At 38.2% G+C, this 14,892-nt stretch overlaps 1 protein-coding gene across 2 annotated transcripts in view; it reads right to left on the bottom strand.

Annotated features, from left to right (window-relative positions):
- Positions 1-5,387: 5,387 nt before the first annotated feature.
- LOC124613050 (selenocysteine insertion sequence-binding protein 2) overlaps positions 5,388-14,892 on the bottom strand; it is a 151,060-nt gene continuing 141,555 nt past the window's right edge. For both annotated transcript variants that reach the window (XM_047141625.1, XM_047141626.1), the window contains 2 exons: positions 6,441-6,521; positions 5,388-5,651 (listed from right to left, as the gene is read on the bottom strand). In XM_047141625.1, the coding sequence (XP_046997581.1) occupies positions 5,514-5,651; positions 6,441-6,521 (219 nt within the window). In that variant the 3' untranslated portion in view covers positions 5,388-5,513. The remainder of the gene's footprint in view (positions 5,652-6,440; positions 6,522-14,892) is intronic.

The raw sequence follows: 14,892 nt of genomic DNA on the forward strand, positions 1-14,892 counted from the left end.
CCCAAAGAAAATAATCCAGCGGTGTAAGGTCCGGAGATCGGGCAGGCCACCTAACTGGGCCACCTCGTCCAATCCACCTACCAGGGAACTTACGGTTCAGAAGTCGTCGTGCTCGTAAGGCGTTATGTGCAGGGCATCCGTCACGCTGATACCACATGACCATTCTCCGGTTCAGAGGTATGGTGTCCAAGAGAACAGGAAGATTGTGTCGTATAAATCTGGAGTATTGTCTGCCATTTTGGATGCCATTTATAAAGAAAGGTCCGATAATGGTATCTCCAATAATCCCACACCAAACAGTAACTTTCCACGGACGTTGATGCTCAACCTGATGGAGCCATTTTGAATTGTCTGCAAACCAATAATGCATATTCCTCATATTGACAATTCCTTTGTTGGAGAATGATGCCTCATCGGTAAAGAGAACATCTGCAAAAAAATTTAGATTAGTCAGAAGTATTTGCTGAGCCCACCGACAAAATGTTACCCTATTGCGGAAATCATTTTCATGAAGGTTCTGGTGTAAATGAACATGGTAAGGATGAAATTTATGACGTTTAAGAATACGCTGTGCACTTGATTTCGGCACACCAACATCATATTCAATTTGATGTGTGCTGATTTGACGATTCACAGCTATGTTAGCGAGCACAGCAACTTCAGCACGTTCTTCTGTGCGTGTTCTAGGATGATGTCGAGGTCTTGGATTTAAGCTTCCCGTTTCACGTAGACGAGATGTGAGACGACCAAACATCCGGCGCGAAGGCGATGGCTTGTCAGGGAATCGTCTTCTGTACAGTCGTTCTGCCTGAACCGCATTTCGTCCACCTACAACAGGGTACAGTACAGGGTATGTAGAGTAGGGTAGAGAACAGACATATTAACTTAATAATCATAATGTTCGCTAACAATACTATCAAAAAACAAGCAAACGTACATTCTCCATAGATCAGCAGCATTTCTACCATATCTTCATGTGTGTACATCATACTGTACAGTGTAAGTTCTACAACACAATGTTTATTCACAATGTCTACTACCTCCGTGCCGTCACTAGATTACTCTGATGCACGACTACACTGGCAAGCGGTGTACTGCACGCCAAAGCAACAACAAATGGGATGCTTGGAGGGTGGTGGAGTACAGGAGTTTGCATGGGTCGCAAATCATAAACAAGGCGAAGTGGTAACTGTGGCAGTAGTGGGAACTACGTTGGACACTTGACTAGGTAGAGCCAGGCCCTGCGCGACAGGCACAATGGGTCATATAATGCATTAGATAAACCTTATTTTGGGTGTGCAGGATAAATAAGACAACCTGACGGGTGTACACCGATCGGTACCGGTTCATATTGTGTACGTAGATACGTAAAATGTGCAAGAGGGAAACCATTATGTGCTTATGAGAATTGATGGCAGCAGACCGTATTATTGATTTCGGGACTCTTGATAAGTATGGAGGTGTGATTACACATGTCAATCACATCGCAATTACGGGCAGCATGGGGTTCACGCCTGAGCCTCAGGACGTGCTTTAGCAGCGCATGTCGGGTGTTTCAAGCGTCAACTTCGCGTCTAAATATCTCGGGACGTAATAGGAATATTGCGATGCAATAAATGCCATTGTGTATGTGCTTTGTCATGCTATGGATTGCTGAAGAAAAAATATAGGAGGTCCATTTAAAAAAAAACGTAAGTTTGTGTTAAAAAACACATATGCTTTCGTTTTAGAATGTTTCCAAATATGTACATTCATGGGCCCCAGCCCTACATTGATACCGGTGAAAGTCATTTTCCAATAGCTGTTATTGTTCCAGAGATATTTTGGGTGGACAAGATAGCTGGGACACCCTGTATATGAGCTGAGCAGAATAAAGCCGAACAGGTGAATGCCAATCGCTCTTTGTTTATGTGTTTGAATGAGTTTGCGAATGATCAGCATTGTTATATTACTAGCACAGTGGAAATAAATGACTAACAGGAATAACAGGTAAGAAAGATTATGTGTTATCTTCTCGATGTATCAAAGAAAATGAAATTTTGACAGAAAGTTTTTGGCCAGAACACTACACTAGTAAGGGCCAGTTGTACTGTCCCCAGCTAGCTTAAGTTCTATTCTGGGAGTAGCACAGGAAATGTATTTTATGAACAGGTAGTAATGCCTAACCGGAGAATAAATGCGGGATAACTAAACCGGTGATTGTGGCAGGGTCAGTGAAGTTAACAGGAGAATAAGATTTGACACTGGGAGGAATAGTTACAGAATTAGTCATGGCAAGTGTTTGTTAGAACGAGAAAGAAGAAGAAACAGTTATGGAAGAATATGAAGGTCCCAAACTTATATAAAAATTTTGTACTACTACTTTTCGATCTCATGCTTGAGAAGCTGGAGCTTATAAATGAAATGTGAAACTATTTCCTAACATAAAGCTGTTTGCTTATAGTAGGCCTGATATGCATTTGATATTGGTCCTTCGTGGATTATATTCTGTCGTGCCATAAAAATTACCATTGGTTCCAAAAAAGTCTCATTTATTTGGTGTGTATGACAACTGCTGCAATATTAGAAAGGTCTATTTTATTTTATCTAGAAGACAGTGACAAAATACACATAATCAGCTTGAGAAATCACACCAGTCCTAGGTACTATTTGTATTAAGAGGTTTTTCAGTATTAGACAACTACATTTATGTTTTTCATGTAGCAAAACGTTTGACGAACTTTAATGAGGTAATAGGTTCTTTCCCAGAAAGGAAAGCATGCCATGTAAACCCATATCAAGATTAGAGAGAAAAAAATGCTAGGACTTAAGGATTGAAGAAATGAGTACTGTCTTACTTGTCTCTTGTCATTACTGGTTTTATGTAGCCTATATTTAATTTTATGTCGGACAAAACAGCAGCAAATTATTAGCTAATAGGCAATAAAGAGTGCAAATTTTCTGAAGAGTTCTTGTTCTCTCAGTTACAAATAATTTCATTCTTTTTTTTTTTTGACAGAGCGAAATTCAGTGGCGTGCGATAGACGAATTCTGTGTGAAGAGGCATGGTACACTTAAGACCAAATAACATGTCTTACATTTCCTCGAAGACACGTTTTACGTATCAGACTTTTCAGAAAGATGTGCGCTACAAAGTGAACACTTTTTGAAAAGTCGATTTAATTTTTGGCCTCCTACCTCAAATGCTGGAGAGAGTATTGTTCTGGTTCAGAAATATCTTAGATCTGGGACTGATACACAGAGCAGTCTGAGTTGTGGTGGGGAGGTGGGTAGTCTCCACGTGACCCATGTTTACGTTTGGTGATTTTGCTGTTTCCTCTTCGTTTATTGCTCTCATGTCAAATGAAAACAAAATGGATTTCTGTCACCGGGAGCTATCAAGTGAATTAAAATACATTCAGGTAATTATGAAAGGCTAAAATAAGTTATTAGGTCTAGATTTTTATTTTATTTCCACCTTTGATAGTCAAGCATTAATCATCTTGCAGAACAACGAAGTTATTTTTGCCAGTTTGCTAAAGAAATTTGGCTTTTATTACTCTTTTCTTATGAGGCAGTCAATGTATTTGAAACGAAGTGTTTAATTCCACACTACTGGCTGCTTTCAACTGTTCGCTGCATTTCAAGTGCACATTTTCATCTTCTAGCACTTATGGCATTATGCCATATTAAAGAAACAAACATGAGATAATACAGTACTGATACTCCAAGAAAATTTACATCCAAGTCTGAACATATGAATGTGCACTTTAAGCCGAATTATGCATTTTAGTATGGTTCACTAAATTCCGATGCTCTTGCAGTATCCTCTGATGTCTTGTTTCTTTTATGACATAATGTAAGATCTTTTAATATTTTACATGTACGAACATACGGCCTTCCTGTGTCATCGTAGCTGCGCAAGTGTGGTGACGCCTGTTATCTGGCGCTCTCTCTGGCAATTGTTGAAATGAACCTACAGTATTTCTAACAGGTTGTGGGAAAATATTGTGAGTGATGGTTTGGAAAGTGTTACTTTCAAAGTAAGTTTACTTTTATGCAAGATGAACTATGCGTGAGAATGTACGATGAATTTCTTGAATCACATAGTGTTTGGCTCTCATTTAAAAATCAACTCTTTGAGAATGACCATTAGAAGAATTTCGAGCCCAAATGATCAGACATTTATGTCGTTATTAAAAATTTTACAGACACATTTTTGTGATGTATTTAAAGCGTAACACATGGAAAAATGATCAACATTATATGTGATCTTAGAGACAAATATTATATGTGAAAGCTTTTCTTTTCTTGTAGAACACTATTTACATTAATTTAAACCTTTAACTTTTCCTGTTTGTGTGGTCACAAAGCTTAACAGAGGTGTTGCTATTGGCTGACTACATCACATGTCCTACACTCTGAATATCCGCCATCATCGGCTGGCGAGATCACGTGACATGTTCTTACAAAAGCGCATCACAATCTCAATTTCAATGCTTCAGAAAGTAACGTGTGGCGTTTGGTGGAATTCGAATTTATACTTTCCTAATATGAAAATATGCAGCATACAGGTTGCTGCACATCACAGATCTTGCTTTTCTCCCCTAAGTATTGTGTCGGGAAATTCTTAGCCGGTGTATAAAACCATAACGATCCAATGGATTGATATGTTTTACAGTTCCAAGGAAAAGTATACTGTCACTTAACATGGAAAAAGTGTATTTTCACCTGGAAGAATGTGTATTTTTAACTGGGAAAGATGGGAATTTTTTTTTCTTGTCCGCATATACACCCTGTCATTCAAATTTTCAGTTAGCCAACTCCATGTTAGCTGACTCAATGGACCTTCTCCAGTGTCTAGTGTCACTGAGTGTCTAGACTGCTTGCAGGACATGACAACTGTGATAAACAGCTTTCTTCCAGCACATACTACCACCATCTGGGAACATGCAGAAACAAAAACAGGCGACGTGCAGAAAGCACATGGTGGAAAGTATATGCTGCAATTGGGCACAGAAAATGAAAAGGTGGATGTAGCATATATGCTGCATGCTGACTGATAAGTTTAAACAAAAGTGATATTGTGTTATTTAAACATAATACCTAAAACAAATGAAATACATTTCTGGTCCATGTATAACATCTTGTTTGAGTTAATGATATCTGTAATGCACAACTTATGAAATGAAAAAGGGAAGAAAGAACAGTAACTATTCACTTAACAAAAGTAGCAATGAGTGACGGTTTGAACAAATATCTCACTTTTTCATTTGCAATTCTAACTCTTCCCCCACTCCTATCCTTCTCTTCCTCTTGCCTTGCCATAGAACTGTCTCTCTCAGTTTGTGTACAAATATTTCATGTCAGGTGTAAAGGAAAGGGAATTGCTGGTACCTGCACAGTACTTTAATTATAAGATAGGAATTTAATTACTGTATCGTACACATATTTTATATACAAAAAATAATATTATGTTCCATTATTTCAATTCTGTAATACAAACTTTTACACCCAATACAGAATATAAAAACTTATTCCTCCCATTCCTGATCTGTTTCTGCACATAAGTGCCTCTGTTCCAAACATGATGTTGAACTATTTTCTGTTAGTCTTGAAAGTGCAGCTTCAATCACTTGTTTGTTTATATCCACTTCCTCTGACTGTGTTTCCTGTAATAATAGAAATATTATGTTCACAATAGTTATTTACAAGCAAAATAAATGCAATTTAACAAAGCTGTGGTCAGTAATTGTGCACATAAAACACTGACTGTCATATAATTGCAACCACCGTAAAAGTAAATCAGCACTCACTGTACAGATTGGGCCTCAAATACTGAACAGTATAACTTCTGTGTTTTACTGTGAAAGTAGACAATCCAACAAAATCTCTCCTATTTTACAATAATAAAACAAAGTAATATTCACTCATAGAATTAAGACCTTAGCACATTAATTCTTTATGTTCTTTTATTTATTTAGCCATCCGTGAACATTTTAAAATGTCTCAAAAATAACCCAGAAAGGAGATGGATACATGATTCTTCACTGGCTTTGTTATATATAAGTTTGGCTAAAATTTTAGCACTGGCAACTGAAATGAGCCAACACACAGTAATTCTGTTCTGTTCTCCTTATTTCAATTTATATTATTACATTCATAACTGCATATTTTATGGCTCTTTTCTTTACAATTAATTAAACATCTCTCTCTCTCTCTCTCTCTCTCTCTCTCTCTCTCTCTCTCTCACACACACACACACACACACACACACACACACACACACACACACACACACAGAGAGAGAGAGAGAGAGAGAGAGAGAGAGAGAGAGAGAGAGATATTCCCGTACACAAACACCCATTTTTAGAGTACAACTGTATTTCACATATTGTAATAAGTACCACTGAATACTTTCTAAAACTGAATGTAATTCAAGTGATGAAAAAGCTACTAACCTTGAAACATACATCTGTTAATGCTTCTTGGTATTGAAGTCTTGCAACCTGCAATGCCGCCACCAAAGAATGAAAATTTTTCTGTAAAAAAGATATAAATGCTGTATATTGGTAAATATAATGTCAAATAGTGAACAGAGCAGCCATCCACTCTACATATAAGTTGAATAGTTTAGAGATAAATGGAATGCATTATTCAACTCTTTTTTTTTATTACATATGAGTAAGTTCATAATACCTAAAATGATAGTGCTTGGGCAGACAGAAACAATGATGCTCTGTATAGATTTTCTATATGAAAATGATGTCAAAATATACAACACATTGGCACAGTGTGCCAGCAGACACAGTAAAAAAGAAAAAGTTCTATTATCAAAATGTCATCACTTATCACCTTTCATGGTCAGTATATCAGATTGCCATATACAAGACCTAGTTTCAAGTGCTTCCTGCTAGGTGGGAATGATGAAGTATGGTCCATTCAGCCTTGCAAACACAACTGAAGAAGTACTTTAAGGAAAAGTAGTAGTATATGTAATTTTACCATTCAGATTTAATTCTTCTGCGATTTCCCTAAACTACTTCAGGTTAATGTTTGGCTAGTGCCAAAGTACAGCTCTTCATAATGTATGCTGCATGCTATATGGGAAAGATGGTAATTCACTAACAGCATTATGCATTAAAATAGTGCTTATGTCTTACAGACAGTTACAGAAGAGATTCATAATGAATTCATTTATGTTGACAAATTTATTGGGTATGACAAAGAGGCACTTTTGACAGCCTCTTCATGTGTTGCAGCATTTAAGTGTCATTTCCTTCCTGTCATTTTCTTCATTACTGTCATTTCACATTTTGACAAGATAGGGATCCTAGACTGATGCCCACAAAACTTCAACTTTGTGAAAAGCATCATATTTTTGGGCGCGCTTTAGTGCTCTCAAATGAATCAATTTCTAATGCTGAAATTTCAGGCAGCTTTCAGACATAAAACAAAATACTGGATTTATTCCTGCTGCCTTAAATGCTTTGGGGAAATTAGAAGTGCCACTGGTAAAGCAGATAAACAAGTAAAAAAAAGTGATTAAATTAGAAGCTGTTTGTGGTAAAGTGGTAAAAGAATTGTCAGAGAAAATGGAAAAGGTGTCAGAAGATAATGAAGGGTATCTATAATACATTGTGTTCCATTTCAGTGATTTTGTTGGGAAGAAAGATCTCTCTTAATCATTTAGATTTTGATTCACATGATATTTTCCATTACTAGTCAAAAAAGTTTTTTTAAGTACAGGTTTTGCTGGCTGACAGTAGGGGACCATCTTTATTTGAAAATAGGCACAGGGCACTCACTATATATTGCAACTCAGATTTCATAAAGTTCTAATGATGTCACTATAAAGCATGTTACATCAAATTTCATAGTTTAGCTTGCTTCTCGTGAACATTTTATTCTTAAATAAAAAGTACATTATCATTACAACAGAAATTTTATCTCATTTCAATACAATTAGGTCACATATTTTATGTTATTGTGCATATTTTTGTAAGTTTTTCGTCACAACAGTGTATTTTTCAGTGTATATGAACTGGATCATGCGGATTTTTTTTCCACATCATACAACATACAAATCAAAACAGTCCTTTACTTTCCTCATTGACTCATCAATATACAAATGAAATAACAGTGGTCAAAATGAGAAACCCTGCCTTACACCTTTCCCAATTTTGACCTCTTGTATGTTTTGATATCTTGTATTATTTTGTCTTGCTGATTATAGTCTGCTTCACAGAAAGAAAGGGGATTACTGTTCTATATCTCCAGTTGACACAACACTACCTAATAATGGAAAACATTCTGTTCCACTTTCCATTATAAAAAGCTTTCTTGAAACCCATGAATGCAATGTTTATTTCCTTATTTTTTCTAACTTTGCCCTCTATTATTAACCTTAGCATTAAAATTGCTCTTGTTTCTTCTAAAACAAAATTGGCCATCTCCTAATTTACTTTCAAATTTTCCCTTTCATTCTTCAGTAATATCCTCTTGTGAATATTACTGATGCCTGCAAGGGTGATAGTTTGTGGAAGCAGGGGGGGGGGGCTAACATTTTGGAAGACATGTGGTGACTTGTAAGTAGAAATAAAAGCAGTTTCAGTTCTGATCCTGTAAAAACCTGCATAATTCTGACTTTTAAATAATTCTCTTGAAAGAGAAACCTATGATCACACTAAAATTTGTGGGCATACTGCAAAAACCCATTAAGTGCTGATTTTGTCATTTTTGAGTTATGTATGCATTCTGCATCAGAAAATCAATATCTTTCATCTGGAGAAGCCAATTAAGTGCAGTTCTCACTCTAAGAAGTTAAAACATATGTGGCTGAAATCTGTTAAGCTCATAGTGCATCATTCAGGTGTACTTAAATGATTTTTCCTGCACTTTGTCAATGGGCTTGGTGACATTATTTAAAAAACAATAATCCATCAAGTTCACTTAATGAATTCCAGCAGAAAGATGTATATGATATATTGGAGACAAATTTTATAAATACTTTGTGGTATGCTTATGTTTCTTAGCTTCAGCTACCAGAAAAGTGATCTAACGTTGGTGTACAATTATATTACTGTGAACTGTGTGACGTGAATATTATTGTCCATTAGATGAAACATATTGAAGATAAATTTGTTGGAGGAGTGTGGTAAGTCTGTATTTAGTATTATTCTCAACACCGGTATCAATGCTAGTGATTCAATGTTGGCCTCTAGCAACATCACCTTACCTCAAAATGTGACATCTGTATTATAGTCAATTACTGTAACTGAGATGCATGAATAGATTAATGCCCATTGTAGCAGAAGCTGCTGTGAGTGCAGTAACATTGTGCCAGTTGACTACGGTGAGTTTAATTCTAAAAAAATGTTTACAAGAAGTGCACTACTTGTGCCATTGGCCAAGAAAAGACACCCACAGAAGACGAAAGAACAGATAAGCAATAAAATGACACTCCAAACATAAACTTAATTCTTACAATGCACTGACATTTTAAAGTGCATGAAATAATTTTATTTCATATTTTTATTTTAAGAAAATGCATCAATTGGAAGCAGAGCAGATGATCCAAACAGAACATATGGCGAAGTCCCCACACAGATGAAGATACAAAATAAACCTAAGCAGAAACTGTGTAAGGTAAGCCCAGGTGGTGGGAGGAGGGGGGTGCTTTTAGTGAAATGGTAAAGCACAGTGCAGAAGAGATTGATTTTGACTCTGATTGCTCTAGCAAGGATCCTGGCTACAAACCAGGTTCTACATATACATTTACATCTATATTCTGCAAACCATTGTGAGGTGCATGGCTGAGGGTACGTCCCATTGTACCAGTTATTAGGATTTCTCCTTATTAGGGTTTCTCCCTGTTCCCTGGAAGCAGTAATTATTCTAATCTTATCCTCACTATCCCTATGTGAGTGATTTGTAGGGGTTTGTAGTATATTCTTAGAGCCATTATTTAAAGCCAGTTCTTGGAACTTTGGTAGTAGTCTTTCTTGGGACACTTGATGTCAATCTTCAAGAGTCTGCCAGATCAATTTCTTCAGTTTCTCCATGACACTCTCACACAGATCAAACAATCCTGTGACAATTCAGCCTGCCCTTTTCTGTATATGTTCAATATCCCCTGTTAGTCCTATTTGGTATGGGTGCCACAAACTTGAACAATATTATAGAACCAGTGACACGAGTGATTTGTAAGCACTCTGATTACACTTTCCCCATATTCTACCAATGAACTTAAGTCTACCACTTGCTTTACCCACAACTGAGCCCATGTGATCATTCCATGTCATAGCCCTACAAAGTGCTACAAACAGGTATTTGTGGCACAGTGGTTCTAGGCACTACAGTCTGGAACCGCACGACCGCCACGGTCGCAGGTTCGAATCCTGCCTCGGGCATGGATGTGTGTGATGTCCTTAGGTTAGTTAGGTTTAAGTAGTTCTAAGTTCTAGGGGACTGATGACCTCAGCTGTTAAGTCCCATAGTGCTTCCATTTTTTGAAACAGGTATTTGTATGAGTTGGGCAACTCCAAGGTGCGATTTGCGATTTGTGCTTTTACCAGTGGGGGGGGGGGGGGGGGGGGTGGATGTCTTAGGGGGTTAGTAGAATTATGTATGTTACTAGCTTGGACCATGGCGTTACACATGGTTAAACAGCTAATTATAAATAGATGTTAATGGCGAAACTCACTATTCACGCGTATGCAATATCTTTTAAACGTATATTATAGGTAAAGCTTATTTACAAAATCATTTATATACAGGTATAAGAGAGGAATTCAAAAAGTAGAGGCACATTTGTGAAAAGCTGTACTTATTCTGATGATAGAAAACTGAAACATATTAAAAGTATTAACAGTAAGACTTATTAAAAACTTTCAGTGTTCGGCTCCACAAATTTAAATTATATGTAAAGTTTTACTCCAGTGAGTGGGAAATAAACATCCCAGGTTGAGATGCATAAACTAAAACCAGAGGAGGAGATGGTCTGATGCAAAGGGGGGGAAATCCCCGCCATCCTCCCCTGCAAATCGCACACTGGGCAATTCCAACAGTGACTCCTTGATATTATAGTCATAAGATACCACGTTTTTTCGTTTTGTGAAGTGTACGATTTAACATTTACAAACATTTAAAGCAAACTGACAGTCTCTGCACCACTCTGAAATCTTATCAAGATCTGATTGAGTATTTATGCAGCTCCTTTAAGATAGTACTTCATTAGAGTCTGAGGTTATTATTAATATTGTCTGCAAAGTAATTAGTACACAACATGAACAATAAGGGCCCGAACACACTTCATTGGGGCACACCTGGCGATGACTCTCCATCTGAGATAATATGCTGTGTCCTCCCTGCCAAAAAGTTCTCAATGCAGTCACAGATTTCACGTGACAGGCTTTATGATTGTATTTTTGTCTATAAGTGTAGGTGTGGTACTGCATCAAATACTTTCCAGAAATCAAGAAATACTGCATCTACCTGGTTGTCTTGATCCAAAGCTTTCAGTATGTCTGTGATAAAAGTCAAGTTGGGTTTCACATGATTGATGTTTTTGAAATCCATGCTGGTAGGCACTGAGAAGCTCATTCTGTTCAAGATACATCATTATGTTTGAACTCAGAATATGTTCTAAGATTCTACAACAAATCAGTGTCAAGGATACTGGACAGTATTTTTGTGGATCACTTCTACTACCCTTCCTGTAGACAGGTGTGACCTGTGCTTTTTTCCAAGAACTGGGCACAGGGTATTTTTGTCAAGGGATCTATGATAGATTGTAGTTAGAAGAGGCACTAACTCAGCCACAAATTCAGTATAGAATCTGACAGGGGTTACTTCAAGGCCTGTTCAGTTTTAACGATTTCAGCTGTTTCTCAACACCACTGACACTAATACTTATTTCACTCACCTTTTCAGTGGTAAGAGGATTAAATTGGGGCAACCCTCCTGGGTTTTCCTTTGCAAAGGAACATTTGAGAATGGAGTGAAACTTTTGCTTTGTTACCATCAACTTCAGTTCCTGTCTCATTCACTAGGGACTGCATACCAACTTTGGTGCTACTAAGAGCCTTTACATATGACCAGAATTTCTTTGGGTTCTGTGCAAGATCACTTGACAATATTCTGCTACTGTAGTTACTTAAGGCTTCACACATTGCTCTCTTGACAGCCAATTTGTTTCATTCAGCATCTCTCGCTCAAGTTTCTTTACAGTGACTATATACAATGGAGGTTCCCTAACATTATGAACTGTTCTACTGGGTACATATCTATCGAGTGACTGGTCAGCTATTCTTTTAACCTGGAGCCTGAGTTCCTCTACATGCTCCTGTCCTGTGCTGAAAGTTCCAAGTTCCTCACTGAGATATGGCACCATTGATTTTTTATCTAGTTTACTAAACATATACATATCTTTCTGATTGTTTTAGCTGTCCTTTATATTTTTGTAATAATTGTTGCCACTGCCACATCATGTTCACTGATTTCAGTTTTGAAGGTGATATCCTCAAAGAGCTCAGGTCTGTTTGTTGCCATTAGATCCAATATATTTTCACCATGAGTGGGATTTCTAACTATCTGTTATAGGTAGTTTTCAGAGAAGGCATTTAGCAAAGTTTCATAGAATGTCTTATCATGCTCACCACTATAAAAATTGTAATTTTCTCAATTAATTGTTGGATGATTAAAGTCTCCACCAACGACTACAGTATAACTAGAGAACTTGGGTACAAGTGAAATGAGGTTTTCTCTAAAGTTTTAGGTTACATCAGGAGATGAATCTGATGGGCAATAGGAGGATCTTATAATCATTTTGTGCCCACCCGTGACACTGAGTCTTACCCAAACAATCTCACATGCAGCTTCAATTTCTACCTTGGTGGATTTGAGTTTCTTGTCTTCTGCAACAAATACACCACCACCATTTTCCATTTGCCTATCCTTTTGATATACATTTAAATTTTACCCAAAAATCTTACTTCTGTCAATTTCAGGTTTCAAACAGCTTTCTGTACAAAGTATTATGTGAGCTTCATTGCTTTTCATGAGCACTTCAAACTCTGGCAGTTCATTGGGACAGCTTCAGCAGTCTACCATTATGATTTTAATACTCTCACCTGTGGGAGGTATTTCTTTTGATCTTACACTGATACTTCTGGGTTTCCTACAGCTAACATTATCTGGATTGGATGGAGAGTCACCTAATCTAAAAAAAACCTTGTGTACACCCCTCCACAGCAGCCTCTGATGTGTAGTGCACTCCTATTTAGGGAAACCTTACAGTTCTCAACCCTACAGCACAAGTCCAGAAAGACGCAGCCATAGAAAATTTTCATACATTGGAGTCTCACTATTCAAGGAAATCCACAAAATGACTGTACTAAGACCCCAAACTAAGTATACCTAAAATTTACAGTCTGAATAACTCAAAGAAAAATATTTTGTCAAAACTACAATCTTGTCTTCTACAAACCTAAAAAGAATCAATGTCAAAATGTGTGAGAAAGCAAAGAGTTATGAAGAAAACAAAGTGTTGGCAACATAGTATAATGAGCATATTGCAAGAAAAAATGGCAATCAAGCAAAATCTGCTGATGAAGAAAAATGTAAAGTAGACAAGACCTTCATGCACTTGAGTAATGATAACAAAATCAGCAGTAATTAAATACAGCCACTGGTTTTGTTGTTATCATTTGAGCGCTGCAGTCACAAGAAAGGTTCAATGTTATAATGAAGCCAGAAATTGGAGAAGCACATGATCAGCAGCAGAAGAAGTCAGGAGTTTCCTCATGTGAGCCTAAATGTGCGGACCAGTCGTTCAGCCTCACCGTTTGACTGTGGATGGAACGGAGGGGCCATTACATGCATGACACCGTGACGGGCACAAAAATCCGCAAAATCGGAAGAGGCAAGTTGCGGACCATTATCAGTAACAAGAGCAGAGGAAAGGCCTTCCAAAGAGAAAATGCGAGCTAGAGCATTGGTGCTTGCCGCGGTGGTAGGCGACGTGCAACGGACAATGAAAGGGAAGGTAGAGTAGGCGTCAATAACGAGAAGCCAATAAGTACCTAAAAAAGGTACCCCGAAGTCAGCATGAATACGCTCCCAGGGCTTCTCCAGCGAAGGCCACAGTGACAAAGATCATTTCAGGGGGGCGGCCTGTGACGCACAAGGGCCACAGGCAGGGACTATGTGTACGGTTTCAGAGTTGATGCCGGGCCAGTACACATGACGGCGCGCCAGAGATTTTGTGCGAGAGACACCCCAGTGCCCTTGGTGAAGGAGGTGCAAGACCGAAGCACGCAAAGATGCAGGTACCACAACACACGGCGAAGCATTGTTGATGGAAAGGAGGATAACACCATCCCTAGCCATGAGGCGGTAACGCAAAGCGTAGTAGTTCCGCAACAGATCAGAAGTCTTAGCGGACGGACGATCTGGCCAACCCTTCTGAATACAGCGTAAAACCTGGGAGAGGGTAGGATCAGAACCCGTAGCAGCTGCCAGCCGGTCCCCGGTGATGGGGAACCCGTCCACAACTCGCTGCTTGGCAACATCCAGGTGGAAACACAAAAGTTCGTCCTTATCAAATACCAGATCAGGATCCATGGGAAGGTGAGACAGTGCATCAGCATTCGCATGTTGGAGGCAGTGTGCAGCCTTGTCGGGAAGCGACACTGATGGATGAAACAAGGAAACAAGTGGTTTGTGGTCCGTAACAAGATGATATTTGGATCCATAGAGAAAAACACCAAACTTATGAAGAGCATAAATAATGGCCGAAGCTTCTTTTTCAATTTGAGAGTATTTTTGCTGGGCACCTGTGAGCGTTTTGGAGGCATAAGCAATGGGTTGTTCAGAACTGTCAGAAAAATGGTGCGCAAGGACTGCATCAAC

This window comes from Schistocerca americana, chromosome 4, assembly GCF_021461395.2.
Source record: "Schistocerca americana isolate TAMUIC-IGC-003095 chromosome 4, iqSchAmer2.1, whole genome shotgun sequence".
Taxonomy (NCBI): domain Eukaryota; kingdom Metazoa; phylum Arthropoda; class Insecta; order Orthoptera; family Acrididae; genus Schistocerca; species Schistocerca americana.